The following is a 25,660-nucleotide window of genomic DNA, read 5'->3' on the forward strand; positions in this document are numbered from 1 at the left end:
TAGTGTTTATTATATTATATTTAAGTCTATGATTTGATATTTGATAGACCAGTCTGACTGAGCGGTGGTAGGCAGCAGCAGGCTCGTAAGTATTCATTTCAACTTCACTGCGTATGCCCGCAGCTCTTAGCAATGCTTGAATCACAGCGCTGTTTGACTTCAAGCCTATCAACTCCTGAGATTAGGCTGGCAATACTAAAGTGCCTATTATACCATTCAATAGTCAAAGGTATATGAAATACATAAGGTATAAAGAGAAATAGTCAACATGTCACAATTCCTATAATAACTACAACCTAAAACTTCTTAACTGGGAATGTTGAAGAACTGGGAATATTGAACCACAAGCTTTCAAATGTTCTGAGCAAGGAAATTAAACATTAGCTTTTTTACATGGCACATATTGCACTTTTACTTTCTTCTCCAACAATGTGTTTTTGCCTTATTTAAACAAAATTCAGCATGTTTCATTATTTATTTGAGACTAAATAGATTTCATTTATGTATTATATTAAGTTCAAAATAAAAGGGTTCATTGTTCATTCAGTATTGTTGTAATTGTCATTATTACAAATATATATATATATATACAGTTGAAGTCGGAAATTTACATACACTTAGGTAGGAGTCATTAAAACTAGTTTTTCAACCACTCCACAAATTTATTGTTAACAAACTATAGTTTTGGCAAGTCGGTTAGGACATCTACTGTGTGCATGACACAAGTATTTTTTCAACAATTGTTTACAGACAGATTATTTCACTTATAATTCACTGTATCACAATTCTAGTGGGTCAGAAGTTTACATACACTAAGTTGACAGTACCTTTAAACAGCGTGGAAAATTCCAGAACATGATGTCATAGCTTTAGATGCTTCTGAAAGGCTAATTGACATCATTTGAGTAATTTGGAGGTGTACCTGTGGATGTATTTCAAGGCCTACCTTCAAACTCAGTGCCTCTTTGCTTGACATCATTGGAAAATCAAAAGAAATCAGCCAAGATCTCAGAAAAAAATTATAGACCTTCACAAGTCTGGTCCATACTTGGGAGCAATTTCCAAACGCCTGAAGGTACCACGTTCATCTGTACAAACAATAGTATGCAAGTATAAACCCCAGCCGTCATACCGCTCAGGAAGGAGACACGTTCTGTCTCCTAGAAATGAACGTACTTTGGCATGAAAAGTGCAAATGAATCCCAGAACAACAGCAAAGGACCTTGTGACAATGCTGGAGGAAACAGGTAGATAAGTATCTATATCCATAGTAAAACGAGTCCTATATCGACATAACCTGAAAGGCCGCTCAGCAAGGAAGAAGCCACTGCTCCAAAACCTGCCACAAAAAAGCTAGTCTACAGTTTGCAACTGCACATGGGGACAAATATTGTACTTTTTGGAGAAATGTCCTCTGGCCTGGTGAAACAAAAATAGAACTGTTTGGCCATAAAGACCATCGTTATGTTTGGAGGAAAAAGGGGGGAGCTTGCAAGCCGAAGAACACCATTCCAACCTTGAAGCAGTATCATGTTGTGGGGGTGCTTTGCTGCAGGAGGGACTGGTGCACTTCACAAAATAGATGGCATCATGAGGAAAGAAAATTATGTGGATATATTGAAGCAACATCTCAAGACATCAGTCAGGAAGTTAAAGCTTGGTCGCAAATGGGTCTTCCAAATGGACAATGACCCCAAGCATACTTCCAAAGTTGTGGCAAAATGGCTTAAGGACAACAAAGTCAAGGTATTGGAGTGACCCATCACAAAGCCCTGACCTCAATCCCAAGACCCAAGTCAAACAATTTAAAGGCAATGCTATCAAGTACTAATTGAGTGTATGTAAACTTCTGACCCACTGGGAATGTGATGAAAGAAATAAAAGCTGAAATAAATCATTCTCTCTAGAATTATTCTGACATTTCACATTCTTAAAATAAAGTGGTGATCCTGGCCTAAAACAGGGAATTTTACTAGGATTAAATGTCAGAAATTGTGAAAAACCGAGTTTAAATGTATTTGGCTAAGGTGTATGTAAACTTACGACTTCAAAAATTAAAAAAATCAATAACCAATAATCAAATCAAATGTATTTATAAAGCCCTTTTTACATCAGCTGATATCTCAAAGTGCTGTACAGAAACCCCAAACAGCAAGCAATGCAAGTGTAGAAGCACGGTGACTAGGAAAAACTCCCTAGAAAGGCCAGAACCTAGGAAGAAACCTAGAGCGGAACCAGGCTATGAGGGGTGTTCAGTCCTCCTCTGGCTGTAATCGGTATCGGTATCAGCGTTGAAAAATCATAATCGGTCGATCTCGTCTGAATACTTACAATAGCAGTCAAAGGTTTGGACACACCTACTCGAGTTTTTCTTTATTTTGACAATTTTCTACATTGTAGAATAATAGTGAAGACATCAAAACTATAAAATAACGCATATGGAATCATGTAGTAACCAAAAATGTGTTAAACAAATCTAAATATATTTGATTTTAGCTGTCATCAAGGCAATGGTGGCTACTTTTGAAGAATCTCAAATATAAAATATATTTTGATTTGTTTATTTATTTATATATATTTCAGTCATGGTCAGCAACTATACAACATGATAAAGATGTCCATATGTTGTTAGCATCCAGAGCGTCTTGCTGTAATTGACTGACACAAGGTTCAGAACTGTCATGATGCACTTATTAAACACCAGCTCAGTATGCCCTCTATTGGGGAAGCCAGTGTGTGCGCGTGAGTGCATGAACATTGAAAACAGGATTCGGCCTACCTACTGAGATAACCTGAGCTTGCTCACGATGGCTCAGTAGCTGTGGTTGCATGCAAAGCAGCTGCTACTTTCGCTCTAAAAACAGCTCTGTTGATGTCACACCTGATAAGAACATGTGCCATACCTCGGTTAAATACAAACACAGAACCTGTCCCTAAACAACCTTCAAATGTACAACTTAAAAAACATCCGCACTTGATAAATTGCTACAAGAATATTGAGTTAAATTTCCTTTTTTTCATAAAGCAACGTTAACTGAACGAAACATATAATTGAAGATCAATTCACAATGATGATGATTTTGGACATGAATAGTTCATTGACAGCTGCTGAGTTTTTTTTTAACTTAATGCAAAAATGACTTGAACTTAACAGCCAAATCCGAGGATGTGGTTAACATCTATGATCTTTTCCGGCATCAAACATCACAGTTAAGTCCGAGTGGCCTGAAAGGGAAACGTACATTACATCACACCTACATGAATCGGTAATCATTCTAAAAATCAGGATTGACCTTGGTTTGAAGTGCCTGTTGAAATAGAGGGTGGGGAAAGACCAGTTTGGTTATTTGAATGAATAATCTTTGGTGCAAATTGACTGCACAATGCCTGCACCTTGGAGATAAGATCACAGACACCCACTCTGGTTTCTCATATCGTGTTCATCATCGATAGAGATCTGATTCTGATGAGAAACATCCAGTTATTGTGGACACCATTCACACCTCCTATTCCGTTTCCTTCAACAACTACAACTGTTAAACAATAATGTTATCAACCATGTTTATCTCAGATATGTTTATAAGGTTATAATTATGTAAGTCCGCACCACATGCAGTGCCTTCACAACACCTGACTTTTTCAGCCTGAATTTAATATAGATTCAATTGAGATTTTGTGTCACTGGTCTACACACACAATACCTTTATAATGTCAAAGTGGAATTCTGTTTTAGAAATTTTCACAAATTCATATAAAATGAAAAGCTGAAATGTCTTGAGTCATAAAGTTTTCAACCCCTTTGTTATGGCAAGCCTCAATAAGTTCAGTAGTAACATTTGATTAACAAGTCACATAAACGTTGCATGGACTCATTCTTTGTGCAATGATAGTGTTTAGAGGTAGAGGAGATTATGTCGAAAGGGAAACTGCTTGTCCTATGGAAACCATCTGATGGAAAGGTCCAAGTGAAACTGTCCACGTTCCTTAGTCTCATCCTCTTCATGTCAATTAGATGTATTTTGAATGACGACCTCATCTCTGTACCGCACCCATACAATTATATGCAAGGTCCCTCAGTTAAGCTGTGAATTTCAAATACAGATTCAACCACAAAGACCAGGGAGGTTTAACAATGCCTCGCAAACAAGGGCAACTAGCGGTAGATGGTACCAAAAAAAATCTAAAGCAGACATGGAATATCCCTTTGATCATGGTGAAGTTATTAATGACACTTTGGATACTGTATCAATACATCCAGTCACGACAAAGATACCGGTGTCCTTCTTAACTCAGTTGCCAGAGAGGAAGGAAACCGCTCAGGAATTTCACCATGAGGCCAATGGTGACTTTAAAACAGAGTTTAATGGCTGTGATATGGAAAAACTGAGGATGGTTACTCCACAATACTAACCTAAATGAAAAGATAGAAGCCTGTATAGAATAAAAATGACTCCAAAACATGCATTATGTTTGCAATAAGGCACTTAATTAAAACTGCAAAAAATGTGCCAAAGAAATACAACACAACACATCTGTCACACCCTGACCATAGTTTATTTGTATGTTTCTATGTTTTGGTTGGTCAGAGTGTGATCTGAGTGGGCATTCTATGTTGGATGTCTTATTTGTCTATTTCTATGTCTGGCCTGATATGGTTCTCAATCAGAGGCAGGTGTTAGTCATTGTCTCTGATTGGGAACCATATTTAGGTAGCCTGGGTTTCACTGTGTGTTTGTGGGTGATTTGTTCCTGTCTCTGTGTTTTGCACCAGATAGGGCTGTTTTCATACGTTTGTTATTTTGTTAGTTTAATCGTGTATAGTTCCCTTATTAAATAAAATGAATCACAACTACGCTGCATTTTGGTCCGCTCCTCCTTCCCACAACGAAAGCCGTGACAACATCACTGAGTACCACGCTTCATATTTTCAAGCATGTTTGGGGCTGCATCATGTTATGGGTATGCTGGTCATAGGCAAATATTGTACAATCCAGGTGTGCAAAGCTCTTAGAGACGTACCCAGAAAGAGTCACAGCTGTAATCGCTGCCAAATGTTATTCTAACATGTATTGACTCAGGGGTGTGAATACTTATGTAAATTAGATATTTCTGTATTTAATTTAATACATTTGCACACATTTCAAAAAACATGTTCTAATTATGGGGTATTGTGTGTAGACGGGTGAGAAAAAAATATTTGTAATCAATTTTTGAATTCAGGCTGCAACACAACATGAATAAGTCATGGCGGTATGAATACTTTCTGAAGGCATTGTACATAAATACTAGAAAAACTTCCAAGGGTATGTTCCATACGTTTAATGGCAAAATAACTGAGGACTAAATAAAATATTTACAGCAAGTAATGTATAAACAATTTCTGTACAAAGAAATATACATGCAAAAGTAAAAATAGGTAATTTAACATTCAAAATAACGTAGTATGTATCAAATATGATGAGGTTACATCCAGGCTCCCATGTTCGTCGTCCATGTCTGTACAGCTTTACACATGAATAAATAAGAGGACACAAAATGGGACTGTACAGGTTAACAAACACATTCATTGTATCACTGTGACTACTGCCTTGACATTGACATGAAACTTTGATAACCTTTTCAAGCTTAAAAGGAAATGCATCTGTTTCGTCCGCGTCTCCAGATCAATTGACTGGCACTTTAAAATCAGTTTGAATTCATACAATGATTAATTCACTGAAAACAGCTTGGTCATGATCACTCTCAGATAAAGGTTAGGGTAATAGCGCCGCAACGTCCATGCACAATTATTGTAACGCTGGTACAACGTTGTGGGTATTCCCCCCTTCAAACCAAAGGCTCGGCAAAGAATGCTATCCCAAGTTTCAGTTAAACCAAGATGTTGATCATTGCAACACAATGTCTAGCGAAATACATAATTTAAGTCAAACAAACGTACACAGCAATCACCACTTTGTGCACAGCTTGAGAAGAGAAGTGTTTGAAATGTTAATTAGGTAAGCAGTAACAACAACTCAACGTTCTTACAACGCTAATAAATAAAGCCACTGTGAACCAATGTAAACATCTCTAGGTTCAGCAAGGTTTTCATAACTTAACATGGTACATTATATAACACATTTAAAGAGAGTAAAGTACAGTTAACTTTGGTATAGTTACAGAAAATAAAACCAAAAATGACAAACTGAAAGCATAAGTGCCAAAATCGATTCAAATCTTTTTTCTTATTTTACATTATTTGCAAAACCTGCATTTTAGGTTACCAAGATATTAATACTGAACTTAATACGGAAAAGAGCAACACAATACATACATCTACTGCAGTACCAGGTACGTACATGCCTTTTTAGATTACGGGTACAACACATGTCTTCATAAATAGTTGCATACATGTTAAAGCTGCAACATTGCACATGAGAAATGAACACAAAATATGAGTGCATTTCTAGAAGTATTTCTGGTAGTGAGGGTTTAAGTATTTTGATTGGCATGAGGAGCTAGTCTCCCTCACACCTCTCTTCCATTGGCAGGACTTACTACTCAGCGAATGAAACAGCGTTTGAGACAAATTCTTCAAAATGAGAATGAAGGCAGGAACACATTATTTACAAAGTAAGGCGGATGTATCAGAAATCTAAAGAGCTTTTCCAATAGTGTTATAGCTTTTTGTTGTTTGTTTGCTTGTTTATTTATTTCTCTGCTGAGGTCTGACTAAAATAACATAATTGTACTAACTGTTACGGGTCCATACAATAGCAAGGCCAGAACAAAGCATTTGCCGATTTATTGTATGTTAATCAACTACAACTACACTGAGTTTGGTCTCCAACTGGTTCTAGAAGTAGTGTTCTGAAGCAACGACCCTGTGAGGGTCGGTGGTGCTTTGTTCATATGTCGCATTCATTTTTGTTTTCATTCTTTTTAATAACCTTTGTTTTTGAAAAGGTATATGAATAAAGACATTTCTTTGTTTCTTCACAATACATTTCCTTTACAAAAAGTAATCTCTCATTACAAAAACAATTTTCTTATATTCAACCAAAAGCAACCCGATATTACAGTATCTGTTTGTAATACTATCCAAACAAGGCTTGCTCTCACTGGCTCTCGAGAAAGCTTTGTTCTCCCTGTTAGTCAAGTTTGAAATACTTTCAAATAGTTTACTTTTGTGCAGGCATATAGCCATCATCCATACAAAGGTGGGGATAGAAGGGAAGTATCTAAATCTCTTGGGGGGGGGGGGGGGGTATATCTCAGTCACAAATATTCAAAGCCGTCAGCAGACAGCAGCAGCAGGATGCTGGGTAAAATAGTTCTAAGGAAGTGGCGTAGTTGGCTGAGGGAGGATGAGATCATCATTGTGACTCGGTGGTTTCTGGGTACTGTAGTCCTCTAACCTGCTTATATCTGGTTGAGGAGTCTGCTGTGAAGGAAGGTCTTGATGCTGCCCACGGGCCTAACGTCGTTCTGGTGTTTCCGCCGCTCGATGAAGGAGATGAGTCTGGAGGTGTCGATGCACCCTGGGTGCTGGTTTTGTTGCTGGTGGGAGTCCCACGGCTGCAGCCAGGGCTCCTGAAGGCAAGCGGCGGCAGAAGGTCTCCGGTCCGGCTCGCCCTGTAGGAGGAGACCAACAAAGTCCCTGGCCGCCTGGCTCACACCCTGGAAGTAGTCATGGGGGAAGCTGAAGTCCAGACGACAGATGTTCAGGCATGTCTCCTCAGCGCTCTCGTCCAGGAAGGGAGATGCCCCGCTCAATACCACATATGTTACAACCCCCAGGCTCCAGAGGTCAGAAGTCAGGGAGACGGGCTGGCCCAGCACCAGCTCCGGGGCTGAGAACTCTGGGCTGCCCAGTAGAGGGTGGATGTAGTGGCCGCTGTTCAGCTGGACGGCGTCTCCGAAGTCTGTCAGCTTGACCACGGGCTGGGCAGAGTTCTGCTCCACTAACACGTTCTCAGGCTAAAGGGATACACACCGATACCCACGCACATACACGCAAAGAAAGATATGATTAAGAATTTACCCAGGATGGGAGTACTATCTTTGCTTAAGAACAATCAGTTAGACATCATACAGTACACAATCACATTTAACTCCTGCTCTATATGTCACAGTCTTTGTGACTCACCTTCAAGTCCAAGTGAGCTATCCTCCAGCTATGCAGGTAGTGTAAAGCTTCTAGAATGTCCCTAAGGTACAAGGCCACCTTCTCTTCAGTGAGGTTACCCCAGCTGACTATGTAGTCCAGGAGACGGCCTTGATCAGCCCTGCAGATACAAAGCACCAGAGCACAAGAGAGAGACATTAGCCCACTGATATGGTAGATATACAAGAGGGCTGCTTGAACATGATTCAAAAGCACAACACAGTAAATAAATATATACAGTAATACATTGTTCAAAATGGTAACCAATTCTATTTCAATTCAGGAATTATAATTTCCTCAATAATCATTAAACATACAGTGTGTATGTCCCAAATGCTACCTATCCCTCTGTAGGGTACTACTTTTGATCAGTTATAGGGAATAGGGTGCCATTTGGAGCCCATCCACAGTTTTTCTAACATACATCTCTAGCACAAGCACGTAGCTGGTGGCTGTCTCGAAGGTGTCCAGCAGGCCGACCAGGTGTGGGTGTTCCAGACACTGTAGTATCCTCAGTTCCTGGAGCACCTGCTCACGCCGCATCAACCGCTTGTTTACATGTTTGGCTGCCACGGCACGCTTGCTCCCACGCTGGTCACAGCGCTTAGCCACTGAAAACCTCCCCCTGCCCAGTTCTGTGACCTCTGTGTAGAAGGACTCAAAGTTGTTCTTCCAGATCACTTCATTCCCATCGTCAGAGGCCTCTGGGAAAATAGAAACATTGAATGTTAAAATGCAAAAGTACTGAAGAATTCATATACTGTGTGTAAGTAGTGTGAATATAGAGGATATACTGCACCTCCACAGGAGTCCTCAACTCAACAGTGACTAACCTGAGACTCTGAGGCTGGCGGAGGATGACACGCTGCCCACTACGTTGGTGGCAACACAGGTGTACACCCCGTCATCCTCCACAGACAAACCCATGATGAGGAGAGTTGCCTCGCCCGTGTCACTGCAGAGAGAGAAGGGAAGTAACAAGGTAAGTTTCAACAATAGCAACATTTACTTTAATTCAACTACAACAGAACATTGTCTTCCAACAGCTAAGTCGTTCTAACGCGTTGCAATGATCCCTGAAGAGTATCTACTAAATGACTAAAATGTAGAATGTTATCACTGCCAGTGTGTACCTGTAGGTGATGCTGTAGTGTCCGTCGTTGCTCAGAGTGCTGTGGTCAGGTCCTCTCCAGGTGACCGAGGCTTTGGGTCTTCCACAAACCTTACTCCTCAGAGTGACACTCTCCCCCAGGTCACAGGTCACATCACTCAGGGGCAGCAGGAACTCTGGGGGTACTACAGAGGTGACAGACAGACAGAGAACACGTGAGTTTGACTGTGTCACATGCTACAGTTGAAGTCGGAAGTTTACATACACCTTAGCCAAATACAATTAAATTCCATTTTTCACAATTCCTGACATTTAATCCTTGTAAAAATTCCCTGTTTTAGGTCAGTTAGAATTACCACTTTATTTTAAGAATGTGAAATGTTAGAATAATAGTAGAGAGAATGATTTATTTCAGCTTTTATTTCTTTCATCACGTTCCCAGTGGGTCAGAAGTTTACATACACTCAATTAGTATTTGGTAGCATTGCCTTTAAATGGTTTAACTTGGGTCAAACATTTCGGGTAGCCTTCCACAAGCTTCCCAGAATAAATTGGGTGAATTTTGGCCCATTCCTCCTGACAGAGCTGGTGTAACTGAGTCAGGTAAGTAGGCCTCCTTGCTCTCACACGCTTTTTCAGTTCTGCTCACAAATTTTATAGTATGCTTGGGGTCATTGTCCATTTGGAAGACCCATTTGCGACCAAGCTTTAACTTCCTAACTGATGTCTTGAGATGTTGCTTCAATATATCTACGTAATTTTCCTCCCACATGATGCCATATATTTTGTGAAGTGCACCAGTCCCTCCTGCAGCAAAGCAACCCCACAACATGATGCTGCCACCCCCATGCTTCATGGTTGGGATGGTGTTCTTCGGCTTGCAAGCCTCCCCCTTTTTCCTCCAAACATAACAATGGTCATCATGGCCAAACAGTTCTATTTTTGTTTCATCAGACCAGAGGTTATTTCTCCAAAAAGTATGACCTTTGTCCCCATGTGCAGTTGCAAACCGTAGTCTGGCTTTTTTATGGTGGTTTTGGAGCACTGGCTTCTTCCTTGCTGAGTGGCCTTTCAGGTTATGTCGATATATGACTTGTTTTACTGTGGATATAGATACTTTTGTACCTGTTTCCTCCAGCATCTTCACAAGGTCCTTTGCTGTTCTGGGACTGAACTACGTTCATCTCTAGGAGACAGAACACGTCTCCTTCCTGAGCGGTATGACGACTGCGTGGTCCCATGGTGTTTATACTTACGCACTATTGTTTGTACAGATTCATGTGGTACCTTCAAGCGTTTGGAAATTACTCCCAAGGATGAATCAGACTTGTGGAGGTCTACAATTTTTTTTCTGAGGTCTTGGCTGATTTATTTTGATTTTCCCATGATGTCAAGGAAAGAGGCACTGAGTTTGAAGGTAGGCCTTGAAATACATCCACAGGTACACCTCCAATTGACTCAAATGATGTCAATTAGCCTATCAGAAGCTTCTAAAAGCAATGACATACATTTCTGGAATTTTCCGAGCTGTTTAAAGGCATGGTCAACTTAGTGTATGTAAACTTCTGACCCACTAGAATTGTGATACAGTGAATTATAAGTGAAATAATCTGTCTGTAAACAATTGTTGAAAAATTACTTGTGTCATGCACAAAGTAGATGTCCTAACCGACTTGCCAAAACTATAGTTTGCTAACAAGAAATTTGTGGAGTGGTTGAAAAATAAGTATTGATGACTCCAACCTAAGTGTAGGTAAACTTCCTACTTCAACTGTAACTAGCCTTGCGATATACTAGCGTCCTGTCCATGGGGTGTACTTTCTTTTTCAAGCTGCCTCACGCTACAGAAACAGGAGACAGGCTCCTTGCCCTACACACTGCTCTGGCTCAGAGGAGGATACTTACATGCAAACTACACAATCCCACATCTGAGCTACCCAATAGACAATAGAAAGTATGCAGTACAATACAAGACAATAAAAAAGTGTCTTATTGAACCCCTACTATGTGTAAAAATAGATGTTATTAATTTACTGTATAGTAAAGCCCAAGCAAAAGCATTTAAATATATACATACCATCATAGATGTAGTTGGGGTTTAGAAGCTGAAAGAAAAAATATGAACACAAATGTTTCTTCTCCAAATTAGTTTGACCACACATACATTAAATAATTACAACATGCATCCATTAAATTAGGTTAATGTAGAGGAGCTTTAGATCTTACAGCCATACTGAGGTTAATGTAGAGGGCCTTTAAGTCTTACAGCCATACTGAGGTTAATGTAGAGGGGCTTTAAGTCTTACAGCCATACTGAGGTTAATGTAGAGGGGCTTTAAGTCTTACAGCCATACTGAGGTTAATGTAGAGGGGCTTTAAGTCTTACAGCCATACTGAGGTTAATGCAGAGGGGCTTTAAGTCTTACAGCCATACTGAGGTTAATGTAGAGGGGCTTTAAGTCTTACAGCCATACTGAGGTTAATGTAGAGGGGCTTTAAGTCTTACAGCCATACTGAGGTTAATGTAGAGGGGCTTTAAGTCTTACAGCCATACTGAGGTTAATGTAGAGGGGCTTTAAGTCTTACAGCCATACTGAGGTTAATGTAGAGGGGCTTTAAGTCTTACAACCATACTGAGGTTAATGTAGAGGGGCTTTAAGTCTTACAGCCATACTGAGGTTAATGTAGAGGGGCTTTAAGTCTTACAGCCATACTGAGGTTAATGTAGAGGGGCTTTAAGTCTTAAAGCCATACTGAGGTTAATGTAGAGGGGCTTTAAGTCTTACAGCCATACTGAGGTTAATGTAGAGGGGCTTTAAGTCTTACAGCCATACAGGTGATTATCAAATCTACCTTTACAGAAACTTTATTAGTCAGACAGTCTTGAGACTTGCGGTAGCCGTTTTCCATCTTATTTTCCTTCCTGGTCTCCTTGTCTCTCTTCTCAGACTTTCTCCTGATGCGGAGTGCTGTGTGCCACGAGGATGACTTCCTGCTCCAGACAAGCGAACGAGAAAGAAAGGGGAAAAGAGAGAGAGGAAGAAAGGAAGAGAAAAGTTTAACTTGTGACTTCTACATCTTTGTCTACCGTTTCACTTTTATGATTGCAGAGCTCATGATGTGAAAATGGAAATGTCTTTGGGATGATTAAGCTTTTCATTAATTCAAGTTGGTACATGGAGTAGCAGCAGTGTCTGTCTCTTACTTGATGGTTCCTTCGGGGAGGTCGGGGATGATGGTGGAGGTGTGACCCAGTACGTAGCCGGGGATCCAGCCCTCTGCGGCAGGGCCCTGCTCGGTGGCAGCCCGGAAAACCAGGAACATGTTCTGCTGATTGGAGGCCAGCATCTGGACCACCTCGCCCTGGGAAACACTGATCTCATCCTCCTTCAGGGCCACGTAGTCCTGGGTCACCAGCATGGTGCTGATGCTGCTGCTGCTACTGCTTTCACTCTGGAGGAGGGGGAGGCAGGGGAGGATGCGAGAGAGAGAGAGAGAGAGAGAGAGAGAGAGAGGTGATAATGACTCTAAAAGACTAAACAAATTCAAATGTTACTGATTTGACAGCACATGAGCATCATGTTGTTCAGCTGTTTATATGCTAGAGCTCATACACAAAGAAGGACTAATTTCAAAGCATTCATTACAAAAGGTTCATAAAGTAGAGTGACATCTGATTCCTACATATCTCATAACTAGACCTTCTCATTTGTAGAAGCGAAGACAAAGTATCCAGAAGTCAGAGAGACAGAGTAGAGTTAACATGGAGTGGGTGTCTCTCAAAGACATTGAGAGTAGAGTGGAAACAGTTTCAGGAGAGAGAGCCTGAAATACAGTTTGAAGTGAGGCCAAATGCATTTGGTGCGAGTCAAATGTATTCAGGGGCAAGGCAAGGAGAGAACGGGAACAAGGATGTGTCATCAGTCCCACATAACCAAGACAGAAACGAAGCAGCATGGTCAGAGCAAGAGCCAAGAGAAAACAGGAGAGACGGCAAACGTTTCTTTTTACATCAGAGCTCCTTTCCTTGCAGGCAGGTGAAGTCAAATATCAATCTTCCATTATATCAGCATTCATTTGCATTTAACCCAGTAAATGCCTCGATGGTTTTTCAGATCAGACCACAATAGCCTGAAGCAAAGGGACAGCAAAAACTCAGGTCATGTCTAGAAAATGTTAGAGCCAAGACAGAGCTGGGTGTGTGAAGTTAGGGAAGCAGAGGCAGAGAGTCATACTGGAAACACTTACCAAGGGAGAGGAGAGGACACCAACATACATACAGCAAGCTGTGTTACTGTAGCAGTTAGCTGCTGTACCAACCAAAAACACGCTGTTAGTAGAGTCTGAAAGACAGCAGGAAGGATGAAAACTCACACAAATAGGCAAGTTAGTGTACTTAGATAGTTTAGTATGCACTTGTGGTTCAGATGACCCAGGAGAACTTCTGGTCAGCCAGTAAGGTTAGTAGGGACTAAGCCGGACAGAAGCCTGGGACTTGAGTAGGGATCTTACCCCGTTGCTCTGCATGGACTGTACGGACTGCTCACTGGTGGAGGAGCATGTGCTCATGCGGTCTATATCCTTGCTGTGGGTGGAGTGGCGGTGGCTGTGGCTCTCCCTGTGGCCCAGGGTCGAGTCTCCACTATCACTGTGGTAGGAGAAGGAGCCAGGCCGGCTAGCTGGGGAGGCTGGGACCGCGGTGGACCAGAAAAAGGAGCCTTTCTGGGCTGGGCTGCCCGGGATGAATTCCTCCTTTATGGGACAGGTCAGTGGAGAGACCGTCCCTACCCGAGGCTTGGCAAGATTCAGAGGGGCCACAGCCAGCCGTGGGATGGGAGTCTGAGGGTCCTCCCCAGGATAGCTGTCCTTGAAGCTGCCCTCAGCAACGCCCAAGGACTTGCCATTGCTGTTGCTGCTGGTTCTGCTGTGGGGCCGGGGACCCTCCAGCACTCGCATCTTGGGGACATCTTGGGGCCCCAGGTCCCCCTCTGCATGGTCAGGAGGGCAGGGGGTCTGGGAGGAGGGGGAGGTGGAGGGGGATTGTCGGGACCACGTACCTGCTGTTCTGTCCGGGCCGTCAGAGCCCGGAGGGTGGTGGTGGTGGACTGGCTGCGGGATACGCGAGGAGGGCTGGGGGATGCGCGAGGGCCGGCGACTCTGGGGGCCACACAGAGAGTTACTCCCAGGGCCAACTGTGGAGCTGCTGCAGCCGCCTCCTGCCAGGCCACTGCTGCTGCTGGGGGCCCCCAGGCCTGGTCCACTTGCACCCACGTGGTTCCTCTGGTACTCTATAGGGGATGTCAGTGCTGGGGGACACAAAGAGAGATAGAGACAGAGAGAAAGAGTCACCTCAGTGGTATGAGTACACACTGTCTAGCTATGAAACAAAAATATAAAAACATTCTTTGCATTTTGCATTTCAGTACATCATGCTGTAGTCCATATTATTGTGTGCTCTAAACACTTATTTTCTCAGGATGTTGATACATTCTATGGAGCGGATGACTACACAGGAAGACAGATGAAACATCATAATCATCTGGGAGAAGCTAACATAATATCACTACACAGTTACACAGGTGATCCGTGAGGTGTCTTTTTTACCATTGAGAAAGTTGCGCTGGCTCTCCAGGATCTGGGTGATCTGGTGGACCCACATCTGGCTGACTCCAGGGTTGGCTGAGTGCATTACGTAGGTCTCCACACCGCCACTGGATGACCGGGAGGTCAGGGTGAACTTACAGGGGTCGTCTGTGCTCTCCTCCAGGCCCAGCCAGCTCACCTGGGCACACACACAAGATACAGGGGAGAGGAGGGGATGTGAGTGTTTTCAGAATCAGACAACTATTCAAACGACTTTGGCCCTTAGGGCAATTACTATCCCAGCAATGTCCAGACCCAAAAAATACATCCACTGTAATATGATCTAAGTGGATTGATTAGGGCAGATGATCACGATCGATGCTCCATACCTTGACACTGTTCTTGAAGAGGTATCCCGGCTGGGAGTAGCCTTTCTTCTTGTCCAGGGGCTCACTGAAGATGACGATCTGTTCGAAGAGGAAGACCCTCCTCTCCTTCATCCTTGTGAGAAGCCCCCCGTCCTGATCTGATACCATGAAGGTGTCCTGGAGCAGCAGTCTGCCTTGGGCCACAATCTTGCCCTGAATGGCGGAATACCAATGTATTGCCTGGCTGGTTAAATAAAGGTTTAAGGCCCAATGCAGCCGTTTTATATCCATATCAAATTATTTCTGGGTAAGTACCATACTGTAATAGATTTCCATTCAAATGGGCAAAAGTAGCTTTTAGCAAAACACTATTTCTCAAGCAAGAATTTAGCTAAAGTGTCTAGGAGTCATCTAAGTGGGGAGGGGAAAACTAGCTGTTATTGGCAGAGAGGTTTGGAGCTCTCTTTGTTATTGGTCTATTAACCAATTTACACATGGTCACCATGGAAAGCCAAAAATCCCACACATGCAAACCTGCTGATTAGAAAGTCCTGTGTAGATTGTATTTTGAATCAGAAACTATCAGGAAATAACTCTAATCAAATGTGTTCACACTTTTACAGTCAGTTTGATATAAAAAAAACAGGCAAAACAGAATTTTGACTGTACTGGACCTTTAAATAAAATACATACAAATAAAAGGAGGGAGGACAGAAGACAGAAGACAGCCTCAGACTTATTCTTAGCCACTCAGGTGAAATATGCATATTATATGCATGCTATTACCATATAATACAATGAGTGAAAACAGAGAGAGAGAGAGCAAACCCAAGCCCTTCTCCCATTTATCATATGATCCATGTGACTTAACGGTTGAAATCAAATTCAAGTAATCTATTTTGGAGAATTTGTGACCTTCTAAACTGAGCCAGATCGAACTGAAAGACCACATTCTCTATTCCCTGAAGAAGACAAAGCCCGTGAGTCTTACATCGAAGCCTTGGAGACGCCCAACGTTCATCATGTCGTTGCATCTTTTGGGCACAACACACATGACCTCCACTGCTTTCTGAGAGAAACAGAGAAGATAGAAAACACCATTTTAGAGGGAATGAAAACATAATCACAGCTTTATAACAAGTATAACTTTTAGGTAAAAACAAAATCAGAGCAATATTAATGCTCGTCCATGTTATTAGGGGTGGAAGGCCATCAAATCAAACCCAGATTGTAGTTCTTACCTCCAGCTCAGTAGTATCTACTGCAGCCTTTTTGGAGAACTTAAGTAAATCCTTCAGTAGGAGCTGGTACTTCATGATGCGCTGCACAGGCTTAATGAGAAGATCAGTGATCTGGAGTCTGTGGCCCAGACGCTGCTTGAACTCCTAAAATATACAGGGAGCCATTAGATTTATTTGCACACAGAAAAAACAAAGGACTGCATAAAAATACAAGACAAGGTATGAGAACAGGAAACAATGAGGCTCTTATGATGAAATATGTGCTCCGTTCGAGACTGGAATAAACCCACATGCGGGGTATGTGTGGAGGGAGTGTGTGTATTCTTACCTCAAAGTAAGTGTCTATGTACTCAGACACGATGTGCTCTGATTTGGGCTTGTTCTGACAGTACACGATGTACATGTGTAACCGTCGCTCCTAGCAGGAAAACAAGGAAACAAAACCAGGGAAATGGTGAGAAAGTGGTATTATGGTCCTTGTTATCCGGAATCCTTGGGATGTCCCGAACCCCATTTCATTTCACATTTAAATTAGGGGTTATGGTTAAGGTTAGGGTTTAGCACTAACCTTGTTATGATGCACAGCACAGTGACATCCACTACTGATGGTATATTTTGGCCAATGAAAACCATCAAATCTCTCTTACTTGTTTGACGAACAGGGGAGCCAGCCTATCAGGGTCCTCCAGGCACTTCTCCAGCTCTCCCAGGAAGAAGCTGTGGCCAATCAGAGAAGAGTATTGTGAGAAATACACTAATATAAAAGTCAATCTAATAATAACGCTAGTACTGTAGGTCGGTACTATTCTCGTCTTACTCTCTATGCCAGTCGTAGATCTGGTGGATATTCCCAAACACTATCTTATCTTTTCCCCTCATGTCGTCTGGCACGCCGTCCTCCTTCATTTTGCTGATGTAGCCCTGAAGGGGAGATAAGACATTCAAGTGACCACAGGACTATACACAGCACCAAATTCAGCCAATACTATTCCAATGCCCTGTCCACAAACAACCTCTTGTGGTGATCTGATCTGATATGTATATGCACTATGTTTCGAGGGCAAGGTGGAACTGTTACCATATTGCTTTTACCTCTTCAGCTCATTTAGATTCATATGGAGAACCTAGGGGTCGTAAGGATTAGGGATTGTTTTGTGGACGGGACCTAGCACTTTGACCAAGTCTAGAACGTGAACAGAGTATGATGGAGAGGAGTGAGTCAATTATTATGAGCCTACAGTAAAGTAAGAAACAAGGTGTTCTCACCTCCACCACTGAACCCAGGTCTCTCACGTAGTCCCTCTCTGTCTCCACCAGCTCCAGTAACACATAGCTGTAGGGAAGAGAGGTGAAGTAAACAATGAGGGGATTGTTTAACTAGACCACCACAGGATAGTTTTATCTGATGGCTCAGGGCATATTGTAGGCTGTGAGACCCTAGAAATAGAATGACTAGAAAGGGCCCTTCACCGGTCCACCCATTATGGCCTCATTGGCTTGAATGAGGGGGGGCATTCTAGTCATTCTATTTCTACGTATGTGACGTTGCGAAGTGAAACTGAACTCACTGGCGTCTCTTGAGGAAACCCGACTTGCGCTCATCCATCTCATCGATGGGGGAGGAGGAGGACAGGAGGGAGTTGTCAGAGGGGTTGAGGGAGGGGCTGCTGCTGTCCCCTTGTTCCACAGAGAGAGAGCTGGGACGGTCCTCCAGGGACTGATAGAGAGAGAGAGAGAGAGAGAGAGAGAGAGAGAGAGAGAGAGAGAGAGAGAGAGAGAATATATTTACTGTATATTCATTGTGCACATGCAGTGAGTAAGCAGAGCTTCTCCATACAATCACTGTGCGAGCAGAGAGAGCAGTGGTGTTGCTGCTATGAGGGTGTGACAAAGTTTGGCAGCATTAATGTGCTATGGCAGGTCTTGTGTCTAGAAGCAGTCAGTTGGTGTGGTGACTCAAATGGTTCACAGATGACTGGTGGGCCATGGCACCGTCACACATTCACCCTGGCACCAGACTGGCCTGAGCTGAGCTGGCAGTGCGTGTCTGTGCGTGTGTGTGCGTAACTGACAGCGGTGTGGTAGACAGATGGATAGCTGGGTCTTACCATCTTACTCTTGACCAGCTCCTCAATGGCACTGACCAGCTCAGCCGCACTGGGTGTCTCTGAACTACTGGGTCGGCCCGATAGACGAGAGGCCGCCTGGAAGGGAGGGAGAGAGACAGAGGGACAGTGACAGAGAGAGACACAGACAGAGAGAGGCAGACAGCGACATAGAAAGGAAAGAGAGCGTGAGAGAGAGAGACAGAGAAAGTAGAGAGAGCGTGAGAGAGGGAGACAGAGAAAGTAGAGAGAGCGTGAGAACGAGAGAGAGAACATGAAAGAAAGAACCAGAGAAAGTAAAGAAAGTGTGAGAGCGAGAAAGAGAGACAGAAAGAGAGAGAGGTGTGTATGGTTTAATATTAAAATCAAATCAAATGTTATTTGTCACATGCGCCAAATATAACAGGTGTAGACCTTATAGTGAAATGCTTACTTACAAGCCCTTAACCAAAAATACAGTTTTAAGTAAAATATTTTTTTTTTTTTTAAACATTTGGATGGGTGGGTCTTACCATCTTACTCTTTACAGTGATGTTTACAATCTACATTTGATTAATATTTTCAGTAAAGTATTTGTCACTGTATTAAAGATGTTTCTACATATTACAGCACATGATGACATCACCGCATCATACATTCATTTCTTAGAGAAGCTCACCATTGACGTGTTTTGACACCGCCCAGCATTCCAAATGGGTGTGGTCTCCCTAATCGGGGCCAAATAGGGGTCTAATGGGGGCCAGGCTAGCATGGAGGATACAGGGGACGAGGTGGGGGTTGGGGTTGGTTGGAGCAAGCTTCTGAGCACTGGCACCACAGTGGAGCATATGACTGAACAATGTACATGTGCTTTTAAATACTCCATTACAACAGGGGTAAACCGGGCAACAGGCCAGTCACAAGCACAGCTAGTCTGGCTAAACAATAGCAACAGGCTAGACTAAACAAGTCCAGGTCTTTAAAGGGGTAGTCAGTCAGTTCTAGTCAAACTTCACTAACTACAGCAAATGGAGTATTTGTCACATCCGCAACAATAGTCCTAGAAAAACATAGGGCAGCGAGGGTGAGGAGATAGCATGACAGGATGGATGGGAAGTAAAATAAAGACTGGGCTGGTTGGTTGGTTGGGGGAGTGTGACTAGAGCGTAGGCAGTTACATGGAGAGGTACGAGGGTGAGGAGATAACATGACTGAGGATGGATGGCTGGGAAGTAAAATAAAGACTGGGCTGGTTGGTTGGTTGGTTGGGGAGTGTGACTAGAGCATAGGCAGTTACATGGAGAGGTACGAGGGTGAGGAGATAGCATGACAGGATGGATGGGAAGTAAAATAAAGACTGGGCTGGTTGGTTGGTTAGGGGAGTGTGACTAGAGCGTAGGCAATTACATGGAGAGGTACGAGGGTGAGGAGATAGCATGACAGGATGGATGGGAAGTAAAATAAAGACTGGGCTGGTTGGTTGGTTGGTTGGGGGAGTGTGACTAGAGCGTAGGCAGTTACATGGAGAGGTACGAGGGTGAGGAGATAGCATGACAGGATGGATGGCTGGGAAGTAAAATAAAGACTGGGCTGGTTGGTTGGATGTGGGAGTGTGACTAGAGCGTAGGCAGTTACATGGAGAGGTACGAGGGTGAGGAGATAGCATGACAGGATGGATGGCTGGGAAGTAAAATAAAGACTGGGCTGGTTGGTTGGATGTGGGAGTGTGACTAGAGCATAGGCAGTTACATGGAGAGGTACGAGGGTGAGGAGATAACATGATTGAGGATGGATGGCTGGGAAGTAAAATAAAGACTGGGCTGGTTGGTTGGATGTGGGAGTGTGACTAGAGCCTAGGCAGTTACATGGATGAAATAGCATGACAGGATGGATGGCTGGGATGTAAAATAAAGACTGGGCTGGTTGGTTGGATGTGGGAGTGTGACTAGAGCGTAGGCAGTTACATGGAGAGGTACGAGGGTGAGGAGATAGCATGACAGGATGGATGGCTGGGAAGTAAAATAAAGACTGGGCTGGTTGGTTGGATGTGGGAGTGTGACTAGAGCCTAGGCAGTTACATGGAGAGGTACGAGGGTGAGGAGATAGCATGACAGGATGGATGGCTGGGAAATAAAATAAAGTCAAGGCTGGTTGGTTGGTTAGGGGAGTGTGACTAGAGCGTAGGCAGTTACATGGAGAGGTACGAGGGTGAGGAGATAGCATGACAGGATGGATGGCTGGGAAGTAAAATAAAGACTGGGCTGGTTGGTTGGTTAGGGGAGTGTGACTAGAGCGTAGGCAGTTACATGGAGAGGTACGAGGGTGAGGAGATAGCATGACAGGATGGATGGCTGGGAAGTAAAATAAAGTCAAGGCTGGTTGGTTGGTTGGGGGAGTGTGACTAGAGCGTAGGCAGTTACATGGAGAGGTACGGAAACTGAGACAAAACAGAGGCAGAACAAAAATCAACATAATGCTATGGTAAAGTTAAAGCAAAGTTAAGAAAGAAGAGAAAATGATATTAGTGTCAAAGAAACGCCTATCGTTCTAGTTACAATAACTGTTCTGTGATGACGAATGAATGAAGGTAAACTGCATAGGTATAAAATATCTACCTTTTCAGACAAACTGGTCTCAAATAAATACATTCATTGATTTACCAATGTCTCTTTTTATTTTCCAAAATATCTTACAGGAAAGACAATTGCCCCCTCTTTGATATATTCTAACTAAACATCATGGAGGCCTGTTAAGTGTGAGTGTGCGTGTGTGTGTGTCTCACCTTGTCGTCCTGAGAGTCAGCCTGCAGCAGGCTGTGTTGTTGGATGGCCATTGGGGGAGGCAGGGGTACAGCATCAGCCCCCTCCTCTCCCTCCTCCTCCCCACAGCTCTGCATCCCAGAGGAGGAGGACTTGGACAGAGTCCCACTGCTCAGCCCCTCGTTCCTCATCCTCTGTAGAGGGACAATGACAACAGAGCTTACAACTACATAGAACACAATCAGCTCAAAAGAAAGGAGAGAAGGAAATTAGTGAGATTTAATGTTGAATAGATCATGTAAAAGAGAAAGAAAGGAAGTGATATATGAGTGATAGAGGTGACCAATCGAACGGACCTCCTCGATGGTCTCGTCCTGTGGCGTGGCGGCATTGTCGTCCGAGTCTTTCTGGGAGCCGGTGGAGTCTGCGTTCTTGCTGCGTCCGTCGCGGTTCTTCTTGTGCTTGTGGGCCAGCTTCTTGACGTGTCCATCGGCCTTGCCGCTGCTCAGGCGCCTCACTGGGCTGGTCAGCCACTTCCTCAGCGTGTTGCCCGGTCGCTTGGGCCCTGGGGAGCTGTGGAAGCCCAGGGTGTGGCTGGTGCCAGGCTGAATGGCATCATTACTGGACACAGACAGGGTGTCTGCAGGCGGAGAGATATAGAGAGAGAGAGAGAGAGAGAGAGAGAGAGAGAGAGAGAGAGAGAGAGAGAGAGAGAGAGAGAGAGAGAGAGAGAGAGAGAGAAGGAGAGGTCAGTCAGTGCACAGTATCATGGGAATGGGTCTGAATTCAGCTATGAGGTTACCAAAGAGATTAGGTGCACTTTTGCAAGGTACTTCATTACCTAGGAGGCATAATTCTTTATGTATCTATACTCAGACATTCCATTTTAGTACATGATGGTTAGAGGGGAGCATCGCATCCTAACATTGCGTGTCCACCCTCTGCACTGAAGCGTCTATCGATAGATATTCCTCCTATGAAAGTGAACTGGAAGATCCTCATTTTAAAAACTGTGGCATACTCAACATTATATAAAAGTTGCATAAGCTATTCTCTGTGTTTGTGTGTGTGTGTGTGTGTGTGTGTGTGTGTGTGTGTGTGTGTGTGTGTGTGTGTGTGTGTGTGTGTGTGTGTGTGTGTGTGTGTGTGTGTGTGCGTGTGTGTGTGTGTGTGTGTGTGTGTGTGTGTGTGTGTGTGTGCATCTACTTTAGGCTGAATGCCCACCACCCCCCTCTCCTGTGGTTCTATCTCCCCTGAGAGGTGTGGGAGAGGACTTGGCTGAGGCTGTGGGTTTAAATGTGGTGCAGTGTGGGGTGCTTCTGCTGATGTAAACTGAGGGATGCTACTCAGGGTGGATAGATTGCCCAGGTCCCGGCTTCACAGAAATGTTGTATCCTTCAAAAACAGGTTGAGCCAAAGGTTTGTCTATAGGGGCTCGCCTCATATGTTGACGGAGATGACCGAACTAAACTTCTGATGAATAGATGGATATGTAGTGCATTCTCCATGTGTTTCTTCTGTCTCTGTGTGGCTGGGTTCTTAGCCCACTGATGGCAGTAGAGTAAAGTGACCAGTGAGGTGACCTCTGTGTTCTCGGCGGTTGGCTCTGTCTCTCAGTGAACTGAACTCTGTGTTACCAAATCTTCCTACTGATCTGGTCTAATCACAACAGCTTCTGACAGGGCATGATGACCATCCTGGAAGGGTCAGGGTTCCCCAACAGTGCACCACTCACTCAGTAAAAATAACATGTACCTACAGTATGCTGCCATGAGAAAAGATGACAGGCCTTTTAAAGAATCTTAGAACTTCTAACAATGAGCAATGAATCAATTCAAAACAGCAACATATGACCTGAGAAATCTCTAACAATCCTATACAAATCTGAGTGGGATAGAAGGTGATGGTTCTGAATTAACCCCATGATTATCATGTACTGATCAGGCCTTTGGCATTGACTGATCATGAACGCATTTTCTTGCTGATACAAAGATTGAACAGGGTACTAGTGCATCAGCGGCAGGGTAGCCTAGTGGTTAAGAACGGTTAAGAGCGTTGGACAAGTAACCGGAAGGTTGCAAGTTCAAACCCCCGAGCTGACAAGGTACAAATCTGTTGTTCTGCCCCTGAACAGGCAGTTAACCCACTGTTCCTAGGCTGTCATTGAAAATAAGAATTTGTTCTTAACTAACTTGCCTAGTTAAATAAAGGTTCAATTAAAATATGGTAGAGTGGGTCTGAGAAAGGAGTGTGTGACTTTTCATTTGTACAGTGAGACTCAGGTCAAAGGGAGGATTCACCCATAGCCGTGTTGAAAGGGGTTGTCTTAGCAGCCAAGAGCAATCTCAGGAGATGTTCTCAAGCCAGGCCATGGATGATTTCATGAAGTCTCTACAGCTGTTTTCCTAAAGCCATAGCACAGTAAATTACTTCCATACTGTTTCAAAATGTTGCGCAAACAAGTCAGGCTGAATGGTGCGCCAGATGAAAGACAGTGTATGAATAGAGTTAATAACCTTCCCTTCAGTTCCAGATGTATTTGATACTATGTTGGACTATGTTGTTTTGACGTGTTTGAATAGACAGTTTTAATTCATCATTCCAGGTGGCACTATATTTGCTACAATCGTTTTGATGTGCATGCAAGGGTGCCATTTTCACAAAATGATTTAAGGTGTCATTTGACTGCTTTATGATGTCACAATAGGTTTTCTGAGATGGTCGGGGGCTGCATTTCATTGGCTCAGGCTCTGATACTCAGACAAGGTTGGATTGTGACATCATGACAGTCTAATGATGTCAAATGACACTCAGATGATGTCACAATTGGACTGCTGAGGGTGATCTGAGACTGACACTTTCCCAGGCCTTCATTCGTTCCTCAGACACAGTTGGATCAGCCTGACACATCTCTAGACCTACAAAGAGCCCAGGAGCAAATAAGCCCAGGATCCATTTGGGGCTACTTCATCCTCACGTTCAGCCTTACTTCTTCTCAAGATGGTGTGCATTGACCATGGCGTGGAGCACTGCAAACTCCCAACCTGGTCCAGAGTTGGCATGGATATGACACCAGACGAGTTGAGACATGTGGTGGAGAGAAAGGAGGAGTACAAGACCTCCATCCTGGATTCCATAACCATGCCTGAAGTGGACTGCACCATGCTGGTCCTCGGGGGTGCCTTTCTGGTCCTCTGCTTGGTTTCTCTGTGGCTCAGCAGGAGGAAGTGGACAAGGCAAGGCCAAGGGAAGGGAGGTCTGCTCCAGTGCCAGGCTAAAGGGGACAGCAACAAGGCTGTTCTGATGATGGAGCTTCAGGAGAAGGTTCTGCTGAGGATGGAGGGCATGGAGCAGCGCCTCGACGCCATGGAGGACTTCATCAGGTCAGTCTCAACACTTAGCCTCATGCGTATCTAAATGAAAAGGTGTTTGGAAGGGCCAGAACTCACTTCCATATAAGATGAAATTGTAGGTTAAAATGTTCATCTCATAGCAACATGTATTAATAGACCACACTGATTGGTACGTTTTGTCTTGTGCCTTCCTTAGCCGCATGGGGAAGAAGAGGACCATGGAGAAGACAATGTACGACAAGCAGGAGGCTGCTGGTGACAAGAGCAAAAGGGATGCCCTGCGCTTCTCTGACTGCTCTGACAACTCCAACTAATGTCTCAATACCTCAAGACCTGTTTATGGACACTGCATTTCTTTAAAAATACATTAAACTGATTTGAAAATAAAAGACGTGAAATTGAAAAAACACTTTTCCTCTCCTCTTTTCACTGTGTGGTGAATAGCATTGTATGTAGTTACAGTATATTCTGATAGACACTTCACATGTGGGTCTTTCGTGACAGTGAACATGTGTGTCACAGGGTGGGGTGGATGTGGGGGTTGACGGGGATCACAGTCCTTAGTTCAAATGGCTTCAGGAGACCTATATATTGTAGTGCTGATCTTGCTGATATAAAGCATGTGTTCACTCTACTCTCGGTCTAACCCAGCTGTGGGAGTCCGAGCCAGAGAGCCAGAGAGCCTGAGAAGATGAGGTGTTCACACAGCCCTGTACTCTAAGTCTGCAGGGGAGAACCGAGGGCTTTCAAGAGACGTGTAAATAACTCATTGCAGCCTAACATGAAAACCGGACTCCATTTATCAAATGTGTCACAATATTACTGACATAAAGGAAGGAGCCATTACGGGCTGTTTCAGTCATGCTTCAGGGTCCTATCGACCAAGTGGAGCAGTAGAAGGCTCGCAGGACCATGTGTTACAGTAACACTGGATGTGTACAGCAGACTCTGCCAGACACACTAGGCAGACACCTCCAGGCCAGCCCAGCCGTACACAACCCCATCCTCCATTCTG

At 43.7% G+C, this 25,660-nt stretch overlaps 1 protein-coding gene across 3 annotated transcripts in view; it reads right to left on the reverse strand.

Moving 5' to 3' along the window:
* Positions 1-5,825: 5,825 nt before the first annotated feature.
* The window catches only part of LOC135520360 (triple functional domain protein-like), a 132,479-nt gene continuing 112,644 nt past the window's right edge, over positions 5,826-25,660 (reverse strand). For 2 of the 3 annotated variants that reach the window (XM_064945849.1, XM_064945850.1), the window contains 21 exons: positions 21,649-21,932; positions 21,316-21,486; positions 18,558-18,653; positions 18,018-18,166; positions 17,716-17,782; positions 17,267-17,370; positions 17,097-17,166; positions 16,778-16,867; positions 16,450-16,593; positions 16,200-16,277; positions 15,230-15,421; positions 14,862-15,039; positions 13,770-14,563; positions 12,463-12,710; positions 12,111-12,249; positions 11,335-11,362; positions 9,280-9,442; positions 8,980-9,101; positions 8,571-8,850; positions 8,129-8,267; positions 5,826-7,959 (listed from right to left, as the gene is read on the reverse strand). In XM_064945849.1, the coding sequence (XP_064801921.1) occupies positions 7,402-7,959; positions 8,129-8,267; positions 8,571-8,850; positions 8,980-9,101; positions 9,280-9,442; positions 11,335-11,362; positions 12,111-12,249; positions 12,463-12,710; positions 13,770-14,563; positions 14,862-15,039; positions 15,230-15,421; positions 16,200-16,277; positions 16,450-16,593; positions 16,778-16,867; positions 17,097-17,166; positions 17,267-17,370; positions 17,716-17,782; positions 18,018-18,166; positions 18,558-18,653; positions 21,316-21,486; positions 21,649-21,932 (4,094 nt within the window). In that variant the 3' untranslated portion in view covers positions 5,826-7,401. Of the gene's footprint in view, positions 7,960-8,128; positions 8,268-8,570; positions 8,851-8,979; positions 9,102-9,279; positions 9,443-11,334; positions 11,363-12,110; positions 12,250-12,462; positions 12,711-13,769; positions 14,564-14,861; positions 15,040-15,229; positions 15,422-16,199; positions 16,278-16,449; positions 16,594-16,777; positions 16,868-17,096; positions 17,167-17,266; positions 17,371-17,715; positions 17,783-18,017; positions 18,167-18,557; positions 18,654-21,315; positions 21,487-21,648; positions 21,933-25,660 lie in introns of those variants that run through there. The other variant, XM_064945851.1, reaches the window with a different exon arrangement.

This window comes from Oncorhynchus masou, chromosome 29 (genome assembly GCF_036934945.1).
Source record: "Oncorhynchus masou masou isolate Uvic2021 chromosome 29, UVic_Omas_1.1, whole genome shotgun sequence".
Lineage (NCBI taxonomy): Eukaryota > Metazoa > Chordata > Actinopteri > Salmoniformes > Salmonidae > Oncorhynchus > Oncorhynchus masou.